Source organism: Salarias fasciatus, chromosome 23 (assembly GCF_902148845.1).
Source record: "Salarias fasciatus chromosome 23, fSalaFa1.1, whole genome shotgun sequence".
NCBI classification, from domain to species: domain Eukaryota; kingdom Metazoa; phylum Chordata; class Actinopteri; order Blenniiformes; family Blenniidae; genus Salarias; species Salarias fasciatus.
In genome coordinates, this window is record NC_043766.1 from 13,142,534 (window position 1) to 13,159,788 (window position 17,255).

The following is a 17,255-nucleotide window of genomic DNA, read 5'->3' on the forward strand; positions in this document are numbered from 1 at the left end:
TATAAGTACAGAAAGGTGAAAACACATGCAACAGTAAACATTCATGCATGGTGGATTTACTTCAGATTTAAAGGCAAATAATTTGAATCAATATATATTACACTCAGTTCCAGTGCTCACTAAACAAAAAGACATCTGTCACAAATACTAAGGTAAACACAGTGAATCCTGAATAAATCTCGCTGATGTCTTCCTCTACAGGTTCATGAGGAATTCAAACAGAATGTGGAAAACATTGGCATCGATAACCTCATTCAGAAGTTTGCTGAACTGAAGGGAACCGGCAAGGACAGGCCAGGTACTGAGAGCCAGCTGGAAAACAGGACGTCCTTCAAGATACAGTCACCATTCTTAATAATACTGAGAATAAATAATGGTGTAAAACTTTGCCTGCCTGCTTGGACGTTGTGTGTTTCTTCTTTATATGGTGCCATTTATCTTTGATCTCACGTTAAACTGTGTGTCGTCTGCAGCTCTTGTGGGATTTGAGGAGTACATGGCAGCTTTAGCTCCGGAGGGTGGGAAAAGGAGTCGGGCAAAAGCCTTCAGGATCCCCGGCCTTGGCAAGCGGGATAAAGAGCCTGACTTTACGTGAGCGCACGCACGCACATGGACACGCACGCGCACACTGATATACACATTGAAAGCATCTGAAATGTGATTGTGATTTAGTATTTTTTCTCTTTGCAGAAAGTTAACACATGTTTTTACAGTACAATGAAAATAATTTCTATTTATCTTTTTGTCTTTTGCAGGGATGCAGCTGTGACAGAAGCTCTGGTGAGAATCTGATGAAATTCACACCCTGTGTCATCTACTAAATGTTTTGCTGCACATATCCCAGCAGAGCATTTGCACTTCATGAATGCTGAGTGTTTGTAGTGATATGGTGGAGCTACTGCATGTTCATGTTTGTGTCAATTGTGGATCGTGAGTGTGTGATGTTGACGTGACTGATGGTGTGGGGTTTCCCAGGTTTATTCTGGTACTTCTGAGAAGAGGTTTCTGAGATTATAAGCAGCCACGGGGGAAGTGCACAGCGCCACATTAGCACAGGGGAGAGAGTGAGGTGACGCTTCTGGAAAGCATTTAAGGGATTGCTCCTAAAGCAGAGTGTAAACGACAGAGTTGCTGGTGTTGCTGTGTTACACTTGACAGGCACCAGGCTCCTGACGGCAGTGTGACAGGAATAAATACTGTTAGCAGAGGACACTTCAAAACATGCTGCATAAGATCTGAGCTGAGAGCACAAATACCCAACGCACAAATGTAATTTACCAAATCTTGAACGACAGTTCCTGAAATAATCTGCAGTCCACACCTTTCACTGGTAGAAAACATTTAATACGTCATGAAACAGAATAATCCAGTATTAGACAAGAATACGATCCTCTCCTAAGAATGAAACAATGACACTTTAATTATGTTTAATTAACATAATTTAAAGAGGAAGAGATGCTAGACCATGGTGGACTTTCTTTATGGTTTTTAGATGTGCACTTGCCATCAAATTCAAGATGAACCAATATTTTAAAAATTAAATGTGTGTTTCACCATTGGACTTGTACTCGTAGTTAAAGTGGCCTGTCGTTATAAAGGAACTTTTCAACATGACAACATGACCCACAAGTGTTCACTGACGTCATGTGTAATGTAATCCTTATAAATCCAAACTCAGCCTATAAATAACTGCTCTCACATCGGTTAGACTTTTTCATGGCTTTCTCTGTGTTATTTTAATCTCCAGTGTCAAGCGTCAGTCTTTAAATCATACTAAACGTGCACTCGTAGCGTTAGCAAACAAATTCAGTTGTTTTCCCCGTAATGATATGTTGACTGTACAATGCCGGCACTCATTTAACCATTTCACATTCCACATTTGCAGGACGCATTTATTCACTCTCACACTCAAATGGAAAGCTCTCAGTAGTGCCGATAACGTGAAGTACTGAGATATACAGCATGACAAAGCACCTCCCTGTGGAAGATATGCACCATTTGTCCATGTGTTGCTGACCCAGCGGGTGCCTGTGTTTTTTTTTTTTGTGTGTGTGTTTTTTGTTTTTTCGTTCTCATCTTTGTGCACACAGAATTCACCCTTGGAAGTAGACGAAGAGGGATTCGTCATCCGAGCCGACAGCACTCAAAATGATATCCTTTTTCTGCTGGTGCATCTTCACTCTGGGCACAACATCCTGTCATTTCCTCATATCATTCAGTCACCACTCCATTTCAGTCCAACTCCTGATTGAAAAGATCTTATTAATTCTGATCAGACAAAAGAAAAAAAGCATCATAAAAGTATTTATTAAGCTTACAGCGGGACTCCAGCTCTGTCTGTTCTACTGTGCTGAAAAGATGGACACCAGTCTGCTGAAACATATTCATGTATTCACTGGGTTGATTACCCGTTAGTGCTCAGCCAGGTGACGACCAAAGCAGTCAATCCACATCGTTTTTACTTTTCCCAAACGATTTTTCATTTCATTATTCAGGCCTTCATGTTTCTGACTTTAATTTGTTCTGACTTTACTTTTGTTTTATCGTTCCTCTGCACCTTATACAGTTGTTCCTTTTCTCTCCCATAGTTCATTATGACATTTGGTTTGTAGAAATTCATGTTTTCTGGATGTTTTGTTTTGTTCAATAACGCCCCCCCCCCCAAAAAAAATAACAAAACAAAACACACACACACACGAGTTCCTATAGACACCCCCCCCCCCCCCCCCCACACACACACACACACACACTTCTTGCTAGCAAGACAATGGGTTTTCAGTGAGGCTGATGTAATGTTGAACAATTACAATTGTTGGTCTAACAGGGACCTTGACACCAGAACCGACTCATGACCTCTGACCTAATGGTTTTGGTGTGTGGACAAAGCCAAAAGTCATTTAAATAATTGCCAACAGATGCAGAGCATTAAATCCAGGCTTCGGTTTGGCTGAGCTGCATGCTTCTTACCCAGAGCCCTGTTCTACACCAGCTACATCTCCTTTGTCTCACTCATCCAGAACATCTTCTCCTTGGCCTCCGCCGCCCCCTGAACCCCCGTCTCAAACCCAACATGCCGTTACACAACAGTGACAGATGCATGTCATTAGTGATGTGTTAGCATTTCCCAGGAGCTGCTTTGACTTTGAAGCGGGCGTCATGTTAGTACACTGGGCAGTGGAAAGGCCAGAGTTTGTGCGGAGTTTGCAGTTTTCCTCCATGTTTTTGTAGTTTGATACTAGAGGCTGTGGCTTTCCTCCTCTCATTTCATTAACTGCTGACTCTTAACTGATTGTAAAGTGAGTTACAGCATACTGTATGTGTCAGGCAACTTATTGATGATACACTGAAGTGCTTTTCTTCATGCAGTTTCCCATCGTTTGAACTACATGTATGTTGATTTTTTAATCACCGTCTCTTTAATCACCCTCCAGAAATTCTTTGACTGCCTCACTGACTTCTTTCAAATTCACGAAGATGTGACAAACTTGCCTCTGTCGTGTGGCAGATGCAGGCTGTGACAAATTAAACCTTGTGAGATTGCTGAATAGACCCTAAATAGAACCCTCAAATAAGAGGGAAACGCTTTAAAGAGAGCTTAATGAGAGGGTCGGAGGTGAGAGGCGAGTTCAGCCAATTCGTCCGCACAATTGCAGACATTCACAGGCTCATTAACTTCAGAGACAGCCAATTATGAGGATCTCTGTCGTGTTTGTTAGCACAAATGACTAAATGCATCCCCCTCATTAACTGAGGATGGAATTCAGTCAGGCTGAAGTGAGACACCTGCCCTCCACCAGCACACGACTGTTAATACTCCAGTACCTCATCTTCCAACGCTTCAGCCGCTCCAGCAGCAGCAGTCAGCCCACAAACAAGACAACAACTCATCCCATATTCGTCGTCTCCTCATCAGGCATTCGCGTTTCACCCGGATTTGACAGTCGCTCAATATAGGCAGTGGAGGTGCAGATAGATGTATCAATATGCAGCAAGGCTCAGGCCAACGCGGTGGCCTCCTTTGTGGTGAATGATAATGTCGCAGGAAGCTCTGCAGCATTGATCCCTCAGGAAAGACAGAATCTGAGCTTGTGTGCTTTTAACACGTTTGTTTCCTTGTTGCTGCTTTTTTTTCTGCTGTTTACATTGAAAGAAATCATGCAGAAAAATATTATTTTTATTCATTAGATCTTTTATTTCACTTGTGTTTGCTCATGACATTTGACCGCCACACAGCAAAAGGCACCGACTCTTAAAGTTTCTTAACCTTTCTAGTTTCCAGTCATAATAACTTCCATTTCTATCAAATTCAGTACTACCAGCAGGGAGGTGATTAGAGCTTTGTTATCATTTACTTGTCTTCACTTTGTCTCCCAGGATTTTTCCAGTGCGACCGTCATTAGGAATGAGGAAGCTCTTTACTATCAAATAAAATGCCAGATGCTGAAAGTTCATATTGTTTTTAAAAAGGTGCAGAAGAACTGATACATTACAAATTATTTCACAATTCAGTAACAATAAAATCAAAATAAGTCCTGATTTCCTGGTCAAGAGGAAGAAAAACTAAATGTAGTAAATTTCTTCAGAAATCTGACGACTGGGCTGCTCTGGTGTTGTGATTACTCAGCTAATGTGATGAGAAAACATTAATACAAAGTAAAAATAGAATACACCAGGTCTGTGCAACATGAAGCTTTTCAACCAGTCTGCAGTGGTTTCCTGTAGCTTTAATAAATTTCCATTTAAAAATGCTTTTTTTTTTTTTTTTTTAATTTTATTTTTGATTTACTTTCATTGGAAACATTCCCCTGCAGCCTTCCAGATTAAACTGTGAGAAGATGGATGGATGGAAACAACAAGCCAACAATATTCGTATCTTTCAGTTTAAAGTGAGCTAAATAGAGAATAATTTTTAATTGCTTGATTATTATTTTATTACATACATGATTAATCACATCTTTTTTCTATCTTAGTTTAGAAGGTTAAATCTGATTTTCTGCACACAGACAAATTGTCCATCCATCATAAAGTCTGGCTGCAGACCCTGAGTTGTCCCATCAAACATAATGACTGAACTTTAAACGTGCTGATTGGTGAAGAGCCGAAGCTTTATTTCCGGACTCGTTGGTGCTTTGCCACTGTTTGCAGTTGGTTCTTGTTCTCCTTGACCTTCGTCTCCCTCCTTCTGTACGCTGTTCTGAGGAAAAGGACAACAACTTCTTTTCAAGTGATTCAGACTGTGACGACGAAGAGCCAAAGAAGTTTCACATCCAGATCAGGCCGGTGGCCAGCAGCAATCGCAGCAACTCTGTGGCTACAGAGAAGGAGCTGAAGGCCACTGTGGGGTCCTTGACTCTGCCCCCTAACAGAGGGGTGCGGCAGCAGCAGGTCTGTTTTCAATGTGGAGACGACTCCGGCGACATGCTTGAAAGCTCCATCTCTGAACCCCGCCCAGTTTCACCACTGATTTTTTTTTAAGATGGTAAAAAACAATATAGATTTTTAGCGTTACACTGACATTTTGGCAGAAATGTTCATTTACTTCGCAAAATGTCTCCCAACAAAATACTACAAACTCTCTGTTTAATTACTGTATAATAGCAGTTGCAAAAATTATATTAATGTGTTTGTTTTATATTTTATCTTGTAAATAATGAATGGGCATTTAATTAATATTTTAAACATGACTCCAAAGTCTTTGGAGTTTATATCATTTATAACTCAATTCTGCATTAAAGTTCTAGAAATAAAGCACAGGAAGCACAGGCAAATTTGTAGGGTTTTTTTTTTATAGACAATAAATGCAAAAAGTGGATATTATAAATCATATTTTTCCAGTCGAGTATTCTAAACAGCGTCTCTCTTCTTCCAGGTTCCGGTGAAACGTCATCTCTCCAGTAAGTTCAGTGCAATAGGTTTACATATTTGTTAGCATCTGGAACAATCTCTGCTTTTAACATGAAGCAATGAAGCTCATGAGACACATTTAACAGGTGGTGTTTTCCACTGGGTCTCTGCAGGAAACTCGAGTTCAGCAGGGGGCCGAACTGAAGAAGGTGAACCTGCTTCCCACAGAGGTGAGTCTGTTTCGAAGCTTAAACCATCAAATCTGCAAATTTGTTTACCAGAAGGAAATTAATGTAACACTGTTGTTGAGAATTGTGGCTTATAATGATTTTGGTATTTTTGGTTTGAGCAAAAACCATAGACTGAAATACAGTCCATGGTAAAAACTGATTATTTAACACTAAAACATTCATCTATATTCATTTTTTCCCTGAATTTCTATAGCTTTAAAGATTAATTGCTTTGCATTAGTAACTGAACAAATAATTGATGAAAAGAGAATTAATATTCAGTTCTATTTCTGCATCGGTCAACACTAAAAATATGATCTTCCGCCAGTGTTTCCACTGATAATGAAAGTTTCACATCACCGTCCCTTTACATTTCGCAGCATCAGTAAATTGATTAAGTCCTTGAGTTGTATCTGTGCGCCTCCAGCCTGCTTTGGTTCCCACTGGACAGCAAATCTCTTCATAGGTCGACCTTCACTCCCTCCGTTAGTCACAGCCGGCTCTCTGCTCGCACTTCGCTTGTTTCATCACCTCCAGGTTCGTTAGCCGCCTGTAGGTTAGGCTGGAGCGGGAGGCTACAACCCGCCGCACTCCAGCAGCAGGAGTCTCCCTCTTAAATCCAGACGCAGCAGGATTAATGAGCAGCATCTGATTAAAGTGATGACTCTGCAGTGACAGCCGCAGTGGCTGGAGCTCAGTGAGAACGGGCTAATTGCTGGCATTTATCACCAGGAAGGTAATGGCCGATGGGTTTTCCCTCAACTGTGCATTCCGAGGAGGAAGGTCCCACTGCTGATTAGACCTGATTAGGGAGCATTTTCTGCAGAGAGTCTCTGGATCTCTTTGTGTGGTTTATTTTTGCAGATGGAGAGCAGGATGGCCTGTGCAGGTCCACCTCCAGCCCCGACCACAGCAGGTACGACAGCTCTGTGCAAAGTGTCGTCTCATTCTCGCTTTTGGTCTCTTGGCCAGGCAGAGAAACTTGTTCGCTTAAGTTAAACTGCTTCATCAGGAGAACTTCTAAGTGTCCCCCCTCATAACTCAAGTTACACTGACTTCTCTTGCTTTTGAAATTGTTGAAAGAGGGGACAAAATTTAATTTTTTAAAAGCACTACTTGAAACAACACTGGCTACACATCAAAACTGTGTTCCTTTAAATACTTCTGTCAGTTTGGTCTAATCACACAAACCTGTCCGTGTTCCTTCTCTCCTCCCTCAGGTTGAGTTTGACGGCGTCGGGCTCAGACAGCCTCTTTGGACCGCCGCTGGAGTTAGCCTTCAAGTCCAAAAGCTTTGACAGTCGAGAACAACTGAGAGAGCCCACCGCTTTTGGTACCAGTGAATGTAAGGAAGATAGTTTCTTTCAAACCTGTTTAAGTTTGAAAAACTGTTTAATATAAATTTGAAAGCTCATTTTCTTTCATTTATTTTATTCATTTTGTCGAGTTTCTTGGTTTTAATGAAGACACAAAAATACCTGCTCATTCATCAGCAGGATTTATAAGGATAATTATAACAAGTAAGAAAAAAATACAACTTATAGAGTAACTGAAGTTAGTAAGAGACAAATAAAATCATCATTTCCTTGATTTTTCTTGTCACAACAGTTAAAGAGTGAACCTATAAAACTATTTTGAAACAAGATTGACAGATGTAGAGCCAATGTGACAAGAGAGGTTTTCGGTATTTATTTATTTATTTATTCAAAAGAAATCTGGAATGCAAACATCAGGTTTTCACATACAGGCTCTAGGTTTTCTCTTGCAAGATTAAAAAAAAAGTTTAAATTACAAGACGGAGTCCTTCTTTTCTGTCATTTGACCTTCCCTTTGCTGATTTTCACCCATGTACTCCCTGGTTTGTGTGTGTTGTGTGTGTCAGATGCTGCGTTCTCCTCCGACTCCTCGTCACCAGAAAACGTTCAGGACTCTGGCCTGGACTCTCCGTCCCATCAGCCCCTCGGACTGTCCCCCGAGCCGGTCGGCTGGGCTGCCTGGCCCTTGATGTCGCAGAGTAAAGACCAGGCGTCAACGCTGGGTCGACCCGTGGACCCTTTCTTCTCTGCGTTCCTGGACCCCGTCCCTGGACGTGGTCCGCACCCACACGAAGACCCCGCCAGCGTTTGGTCCGTCGCCTCATCGCGTCCGTCTCGTGTCCCACCGGATCTGGACCCCACCTCGGTGCAGTTCCCGGCCTTCTCCCAGTCTCTGCCCCCACCTGAGATGGAGTCGTCGGTGTGGAACTGCAAACACATCCCCCCCGAGGACCCCTTCCTCGCCGCCTTCGAGAGGACTGTCACCCAGGAGACGGTGAACCTGTCGGACGCCTGGGCGCGCCCGCCGCCTCGCCCCGCCCAGCATGGCAGGGGAACGGAGGCGCGAGTGGACCCGTTCTCCGTCGCTCTCGCCGACACCAACACGCTGCCGACGCCCTCCTCCTCCTCCTCTTCATCCTCCTCCAACCGTAAAGAGAGAGACAGGAAGCGAGACCGCAGCCTCCCTCCCCCTGTTTCTTCTGACGACCCCTTCGCCATCACCATGATTGGCAGCCCGACGCACCAGTCAACGCTGGCGGCGGCGGCGGGAGGTATCCTCTCACACGGCGGCGGCGGCGTCAGCCCCACCAGCCCCGCTAACAGCAACAAACTCGGAGTTGATGTTCACTCGAGCTCCTTGCCATCGGCTCACTCGAAGAAGGAGCTCATGCACTGGAACTCAGTCCACAACCCGTTCAACGAAGGCGTCGGCTCCAAATCACAAGAGGCGGGGAAAGGGAAGTCAGATGGAGGCGGAGAAAGGAGGAAACACCGATTGTCAGAGAGTGAGCCGCGCAGGAACGCCCCCCCTCTCACAAGGCATTCAGGGCCGCAGGAGGACTTGTGCTTTTCAACAGACAAGGACCAGGACTGCCTGGATCTGAACACTCAGATCACCTGCAGTGTCAGCTCTCGAAAGGGTACAGACTTCTCCTTCTCTTTATGGCCTTTGAAATGTTACTTCCTTATAGTCTCACCGAGAAGACTGTGAAACACACACAACATGACAGCATCACCTGAAACCTGCAGCGACTCAGAGTTAATTAGAAGAGACAAACATACTCCCTTTGTTCAGTTCAGTAGTACAGATGTGACTAGCGTCAGGCTCTGCTGTGCACTCAGTGTTTAAAAAGCCTTTCTTTAGAGAACATTTCTGGTTTTTGAGTCAACAACTCCAGACTCTCCTCCGGAATGAGGCTGATGGAGATTGATTCTGCTTTATATTCAATGTCTGCTTCAGTTTTCAGGTATGAAGCTTTTTCTCACAGACATCATGTTCAGTAGTCACCATTTCATTCTGCTCAGTCACTTTCCTCTTATAGACTGTCTGGTAGACACACAGATTGTTCATGTTTTCTGTCTGCCGTTGTTCCAGTTTGGTGCAAGTCCCTGAACTCAGTGAATGATTACACCTACTAGAAAACTGATGGAGTTACTGAACTAGCTTCTCTAAAAACAAGCAAACAGTCACTTTGGAAGCTAACGTGTTATTTTAAGTTATAGTCACTGTGATGATCTTATTGGTGAAATTACTTCTCCTTCACCAGTCTCATTCAGACCTTCACTACTCACACTGGGTGTGGTGGGCTGCTACAGTGCGGTGCACTGGGAGCTCTTGGGGTTGACAGCATGACTCACCTCCAGACAAGCTCACTTCTAAGACATCACTGTCAGAATTCGTCCCGTCGTGTGATTTTGCTGTAATATTGTAGCGTTTCGGTGACACATTAGCTGAGCTGTTGGCTCCGTGATGGTCAGCATAGATACTATTTAAGTTACTAAAACCTGCTGAAGTAAACTGCTGCAGTATTGGAGAATTGGGTTTATTAACTGACAACAGTGAGAAGGAAGACAAACAACAGCCGTATGCAAAAGTAAGATTAGTGAAGCAATCATTCAATCACAAAATCCTTTGATTTATCTCACGTGCCAAATAAAATTAAACCCAGTGGAAGGAGTCAGTGTTGTACAGAAACTTGTCTGGAAATTGGGGAGTTAAATTTAAAAGTACAAGATACCAGAAAACTACACTTAAGCACACTTTTGTGTTTCTGGCACAATTAAGAAATATGCTGTGTTGTTTTTTTGTGTGAGCTTTTTTAAAACATTGTCCAGCCTGATGTGTGACACTTTTTTAGGATGTTTGAAATTTTCTAGTGTTTGATAGTTTTAGATTTTGAGGGTTTTAGGACTGGGCAAAATACAAAAATTACCGATCTGTCAACATCTTCCTAAAATGCCATATTGAAATATCCAATATTATATATAATATCCAAGTTTGCAGACAGACACAACATAATGATTGACAGAAACAACAAAAAAGTTGAACAGCTGTCCGCCGTTTTTGGGTGATGGGTGCGAGCTACGCCTTGCACTGTGCAAATAATGGATTCTTAATTAAAAGCTGCCTTTCTGAAACTGTGTTGTTAAGCTTAATTAAACCTTCTGAAAAAAAGCGAGGTGGTTGGGTGATACAGCCGCAGAGGCTTAAAAACCATTGAAAGATTTATTAATTGAATAGAAAGAGGAAAACGGGGGGCCTGGTGTCTTGTTTCTACCAGGAGAAAACCTGTACATTGATGTTTTCGTCAAACACTCAGAAAGGTTTTCAGGCAAACGAAAGAAGAGATGCTCGCACAGCACCTTTGCCACCATAGTGGTATTGGTTTTCTTCATATATATTTGTCCGCAGTTTTAAACTGTCATGAGGGCTCAGAGCAAATACCGAACTAAACCAGTGAGTCAAAGCTGAGGTTCAGTGTTGTAATATGTGAAGTGTAAAAGCTTCTTTTCCCGCCTTGCTCCTTCACCACTAATGCAGTAATTCATTATTACTGAAGTTAATGTGAGTCCAGCCTAACCACTACACTCCACCCGTTACACCCTGGAAGGTCTGATTGATACGTTAACGATCAATAAGTCAAAGCTTCCCCATGTTATCCATCAGTCTCTTTGATAAAAGTCTGTTTAAATTCATGTGCTGTCATAATACACGCAGAAGACTTTCAGTGTTTACAAGACATTAACTGTTTGGGATTTGTTTGGTTCTTCCTCACTAGAGTGGCAAATCACTGAAACATGTTCAGACACCCACAAGATGTTAAATCTTTCAGATAAACCAAGCACAAACAGACTGTGGATGCCAGCATGTTCTGGCGCTGTTTACAGCTCCTTCCTCGTTCTGCTGATCACAGCGGCTCATACTGAGTTCAGAGCACGTCTGTTAGTTTGTAGCTCACTGTGCCATTCAAATGGGCTTGTTGTTTCTCTGAAAGGCTCCAAGCATAACTACAGACAGGACACGGCTGAAGTGGTGGCAGCTGCTCCGTCGAGGACGGCTCGAGCCAAGAGGTCCTCAGGGCGACTGAGTGGCTGCGAGAGAGTGAGTATCAATCAGCAATTAGCAGCTGAGCCAGTTGGACACATTCATACTATCTGATCTTATTATTTCACTCAAAGTAAAATAAAAAAAAAAAAAAATCACGTTATCACCATGATGCAACAGTACTAATACTGCCAGCGTGATACGATGGTAGTGCTGATAACAGCGCTTTGTCTTCCAGTCCCGGTCGCTGTGTTCGTCCCCTCTGCCGGAGCCCAGCCCCTCCCTCACCTCCTCATCTTCCTCCAGCCCCAGCGAGTGGGCTCCTCAAGCCAGAGACGGTGACTGGGGAGGGCAGAACAGAGCGACCAGCCCTGCCCGGACAGGACAGGTGTCTCCGCTGCCCTACCAGCACCAGGACCAGCAGAGACAGCGTGAGCCTCTCGAGGACGGCTTCAGGACCATGTCTGGTTGTCTCTGCTCTCTCTCTCACATGACTCTGCTGCTGTTTTCCTCTTCAGTGCATCTATCCAGAGGTCCTAGTCCCATTTCCCTAAGCACGCAGGAGGCCTGGCCGGTCGCCGCAGCCATCACAGAATATATCAATGCCTACTTTAAAGGAGGACAGCACAACCGGTCAGTGCAGCGCTCACCGATTCTCCCGCTCTTCGTATTATCGACTCTTTATTGGCATTCTTTCAAAACAGCCACCTTAATGTTTTGTGTGTTTTGTTTTGTTTTCCTTTCCTCAGCTGTCTGGTGAAGATCACAGGCGATTTGACGATGTCGTTCCCAGCAGGCATCACGCGTATTTTCACAGCCAACCCCAATGTTCCCGTGCTCAGCTTCAGACTGGTCAACATCTCCCGGATCGATCACTTTCTACCTAATCAAAAGCTGCTCTTTAGGTCTGCTGTGCCCTGCTTTTACTTAACAGTCCTATATTATTTATTTATTTATTTATTTATTTATTTATTTATTTATTTATTTCAAATTTCTATTTCACTGTTTGCAATTCAGCTGATCAATGACATCTATATTTCGATGGAATTTTTTCCGTGGTAGCTGTGGTTGAATGTCCTGCTTCTCGTCAGCCTGTGGAGAGCTCGCCTGCTCAATGCTGCCTTTATACACAGAACTTGAAATAGCAAGCACGGTGGCCTTTTTCTATCAAAGTGAAGGCTCTTGCTATAGTTTTAAAAAGGGCTTCAAAATGCTGTTTTCCCTAAGTCTTTTCCTTGTCTTGCTGTCCTTACTGGAGTGCTTTGGTTAGGCCGGCGTCTGTCCATGCACCTCTTACATAGCAGGAGCCCATTGATGAGCGCAGATTTGATTACATGTATTCAGAGTTCACTCAGTGCCTTTTCATCATTAATGCCATCATGGGATCTCATGAATTAAAGCCTCGTACTCCAATTCAATTCAGTTTTACTTTTATAGCACCAAATATTGTAGTCATTTCAAGGCACTTTTATGGAAAAATAAAAATCCAACAATTCCACCTGAGCCACCACAGCGATGGTGGAAGGAGAAAAACTGCCCTTGAATAGGAAGAACCCTGCAGAACCAGAGTGAGAGGTGGAATCTTCCTGCAGTCCTAGCTGGGGTGAGGGGAAAGGAGGAGAGAGAAGGATAAGACAGATAGTTTGTAGGGTGGGATCCAGACCCTGTTTCAGGTAGAGAGTAGCCATTCAAACATGCTAATTAATACTAATGAAACTGACCAAGTGTGTTTGTTTCACGTCTTTATCGTTGCGTCTTCACAGTGATCCATCTCAGAGTGATCCAGACACCAGAGACTTCTGGTTCAACATGCAGGCTCTGCAGGTCTACCTGCAGAGAGAAGCTGAACTTAACCCCCAGGCCTCATACTACAACGTCGGCGTCCTCAAATATCAGGTCATGAGTGTAAACACCGCCTCCCTTTTAGTTTCCTCTGCTCTTCTGGTTTTAAACACCGTTTAAAATCGTTTTCTCTTCCTCAGGTGTCCTCTCAGGATCCAGGCCGGGCTCCTCTCCTGCTGTCGGCCGAGTGCCAGCGCAGCGGCACGGTGACCCGGGTGTCCCTGGATTATCACTGCTGCCCCGCCACCGCACCCTCCACCCAGCTCACCGCCGTCCAGGTGCTGCTGCCGCTGGACCACACCGCCACGGACCTGCAGTGCCAGCCGCCAGCCTCCTGGTGAGCAGCAGCGACCCGATGATGGACCGAGAGAGTCGTCATCATGTCACTAGAAAATCTTTAGATTAAAAAAAAGTTCCTAAAATGTTGAGTCTTGACTAAAATCGTGCTTGAGACTCCAGTCGAACTGATTCTTGATCAGGGTGCAGCTGTTGTTAAATCCATTTGGTGGACGATTTAAAAATTTTTTAAATGAGTTTAAATCATACAAATAAAAAAAAAAAAAAACATTTAGGGATTCAGAAATATCATATTAGATCAAAGATTATCTGTGTGCAAATTAAACTGGGTGGAACCTGCGGAAAATAATCAGATGTATTTATTATTTTCAGCCAAAAACTATTGCGATTATTTTCCATTTAGGAATTTATTTAAATGCTAATAACTGTCAATGTGCTTTTTGAGCATTTTGTTCTCAACAAATAGCTGCTGCAGTGTTCAATTGTCACCAAGGGTCCCTGACAAAGACTGTTCTAGTGTGTGAAGTTAACTTTGAAAAGGACGACCTAGATGCAGAGAAATAATCTTTCCAATGGGATTAATGAAGGTTTATGCCGATAGCTTTAAAACTATCCAGACAAATTCTTCCTTAATGATTGTCACTTTAACAGTGAAAATAAGTGCCTGTGAAACATGAATGAAATAGTCCTTTTTTTTTTAACTTTTGACAACTCTTCACATCTAATAGTGTCTTAGTTTTTCATGTTTGATGTGAATTTACATGAAACAGATTTAGGTTTTGCTTCATTTAGTGAGGCAAAGCACCTGCGATTGTCATGTTCTTAATTATTCAGTGTAACAATGAAATTATCTGTTTATCTAAAAGTGAGCTGATGGCTCTGTGAATAAAATAACGTCAAGCATTTAAGGATATCAGAGGATGGAGATGAAGGAACGGGTTTGGCTCCACTGTCCATTTTCTTTTTCTCTGTAGGAATGCTGAAGAGCGACGGCTGCTATGGAAGCTCTCCAATCTATCCCCGACCAACCACAGCAAAGGTCAGAGCTTTGCTTTTCTTTATTTCTTTCTTTTTTCTTTTAATAAAATATGTCTGCTTGTTTCAAACTCTCATTGAACAAGAAAGCTGTGATTAGGAAATGCGAGACACTCCACACCTGACTCCCTGTCTCCGCCTGCCTTGTGTCTACTTATTAATTAGCCTCCTCATTAAAACTGTGACAGTTTCCCCCTCAGTTACCTTCTAATCAGCTTCACATCTCTACATCATGTTGACAACTGCAAAAATGAGTCATTGAGCGCCGAGTAAAGAGATCTCTGTGCTTCACATCCTTCCCTTTGTAGGCAGCCGAAGCCTTTTCATTACCTTTTGAACCGCAGCATTAGCATTTGAACGTGGCAGCTGCTGTCGACATCCTGCGAGAGAAGAAGTAGTGGTGAAGGTGCCTCTGAATGTAAAACTGACTGAACAAATCACATTTTACTGTGTCAGATCAGCGTTGGATATTAGCCACCAACTTTAAAGACGCACAGTTGAGACATGATGTGCAGTTGAAGGTTTCCTTGGCCTCTGTCAGACGGCGGGATTTCTCCCCGTGACTTTGTTCTTTTGTCAGTGATGTGCGATTACCTCTGTAATCAGAACCATTGGTGATCGATGTGATGGAAAAAAACTTAAAATGTTTATGTTTTGCTGATTGTTGATCCTGTTGCCGAAGCACTGAAAGGTCACCATAACTACTTCTTCTCCTGAGAGTGCATTTAATAGGTTTGACAGGACATCTTCAACACTGAATCGAACCTCTTCAGACATATTTCGTTTTGATGGGGGCTGAAAAGACGTTGAACACACGATTCTGCTGTATTCGTTGTGAAGCTCTCAATGAATATATTTTTTTTCAATGTGAATTTTATGGCCTGAACCTTTTCAAGTTGTTAAAGTTAGACGATTTTAAGTTTGCAAATAAAGAATTTATTTGAAAGGTACATTTGTGTTAAACTGAATACAGTCCTTGATTTTTTTTTCTTTTTTTTTTAACTATGTATATATATATACACACACACACACACACACATACATATATATATATATATATATATATATATATATATATATATATATATATATATAAGTGGAGTCTCAGAAAATTCATGGGTGCCATCAAACCAACAAACTTTCAAATAAGTGTTTTTTTATGGAATATCTCTTATTATAGAAACTTTGTTCCAGTGATCGTCGTCATGCTGCTAACTGACATCCTGAATACTTCTGCATGTGTGGTCTCAGGCTCAGGGACTCTGTGTGCCAGCTGGCAGTGCCTGGAGGTCCCTCGCGGCCCTCCACCAAGCCTGGCTGTTCAGTTTGTGGGCTCTGGCGCCTCACTGTCGGGGATGGACGTGGAGCTGGTGGGCAGCCGCTACCGAATGTCTTTGGTCAAGAAGAGATTCGCCACAGGTGACACTCTGAATACGCTCAGACTTTATGTAGACATGTGAAAACTGTTAAAGTGACTCATTACACCACCTGGTGGTACTGCAGGGTACTGCGACTCTAAACATGCCACGGAGAAACATGATTATCCTGATTTTGAATAAGACTCAAGTTTTCTGGATATACATAACACCGATACTCGCTAATTTAAAAAACTTACTTCCATAACATTAATGAATTGGATGCTTGTTAAATCCCTGAAAAGCACTAACATATCAACATCCTGAAGTATCATTGTGATGGTGTGAATTGGCCTTGAAACCACAATCAAGTGCAGGCACAGGGAGAACATGCAAACTCTCCCATTTAAAGCCCAGGCTAAAATTAAACCCCGGGGGTGCTTACTGTTAGGCGGGTTTACGAACGTACTGCATCAAACACATACCGTGTTAATACCGACTTCAGGGGGAGCTGGGGAAGAGATATTAATACTTACTATTTGCAAAGCAAACAGCAAGCTTGAGCTTCTTATTCACCAGATGGAACAGAATCTGAATTTTCATCAAACCCATGAAGAAATCATCATCTTCACTTGACCTTTTATTTCTCTTATTGATTTTTCATCATGTCTTTTGATGTGTTCGACAGGGAAGTACATGGCAGGCTGCTCCTTGTGAAGGTTGCGAAGGACTGTCAGATTCCTAAAAGGCCCATCGTCGAGGGTTCAGTCAACTTTGCACTTTTCCATCATCTGAGTGGACATCTCAGCGGAGGAGGAAGGATGTCTAAAAACGTCAAAGCTTCAGCGTTGAAGAACAGTGTGCACTCACTTCTGAAACTCTTCTAGGGTCGAGCCTTTTCTTCTTCCTCGTCATTTCATTTTAACTTCGGTTGTGTGCTGTAACTGGAGTTTTTCCAGGAAGAAAACCTCTGTTATGACCTAAACCCCTCTGTTCACATTGTGCTCTGTGTGCCTTTGTAACAAGAAACTCTAAACATGCTTCATGTCAGAACCTTGTAAGAACAAGTGTCAAGGAAATCACTTGAGTGAATTAAGTTAACATATTTACTGCTTGGAGAGCAGTTGCCATTGAAGGAAGGCTTTTTTTTTTGCATTCTGTAAATAATGTATTTCAAGATCATCCTAAAGGATCAAGTGAGTAGAGAAAAAAATGTTTGTAAGTTGAGCAGTTGTTCCATTTAAAGTTTTGTGATGTTGATATTTAATAAAAATAAATGTTCTCAAACGCT

At 42.7% G+C, this 17,255-nt stretch overlaps 1 protein-coding gene across 1 annotated transcript in view; it reads left to right on the top strand.

Moving 5' to 3' along the window:
• Window positions 1–17,245, top strand: part of fcho1 (FCH and mu domain containing endocytic adaptor 1) — a 59,261-nt gene extending 42,016 nt beyond the window's left edge. The window contains exons 9-27 of the mRNA XM_030082687.1: window positions 202–298; window positions 474–591; window positions 756–780; window positions 2,091–2,151; window positions 5,189–5,385; window positions 5,870–5,894; window positions 6,018–6,074; window positions 6,939–6,990; window positions 7,295–7,419; window positions 7,957–9,030; window positions 11,386–11,492; window positions 11,674–11,866; window positions 11,954–12,068; window positions 12,185–12,340; window positions 13,199–13,331; window positions 13,418–13,614; window positions 14,549–14,613; window positions 15,861–16,028; window positions 16,653–17,245. Of these exons, the coding sequence (XP_029938547.1) occupies window positions 202–298; window positions 474–591; window positions 756–780; window positions 2,091–2,151; window positions 5,189–5,385; window positions 5,870–5,894; window positions 6,018–6,074; window positions 6,939–6,990; window positions 7,295–7,419; window positions 7,957–9,030; window positions 11,386–11,492; window positions 11,674–11,866; window positions 11,954–12,068; window positions 12,185–12,340; window positions 13,199–13,331; window positions 13,418–13,614; window positions 14,549–14,613; window positions 15,861–16,028; window positions 16,653–16,681 (2,994 nt within the window). The 3' untranslated portion in view covers window positions 16,682–17,245. The remainder of the gene's footprint in view (window positions 1–201; window positions 299–473; window positions 592–755; window positions 781–2,090; window positions 2,152–5,188; window positions 5,386–5,869; window positions 5,895–6,017; window positions 6,075–6,938; window positions 6,991–7,294; window positions 7,420–7,956; window positions 9,031–11,385; window positions 11,493–11,673; window positions 11,867–11,953; window positions 12,069–12,184; window positions 12,341–13,198; window positions 13,332–13,417; window positions 13,615–14,548; window positions 14,614–15,860; window positions 16,029–16,652) is intronic.
• Window positions 17,246–17,255: the final 10 nt, after the last annotated feature.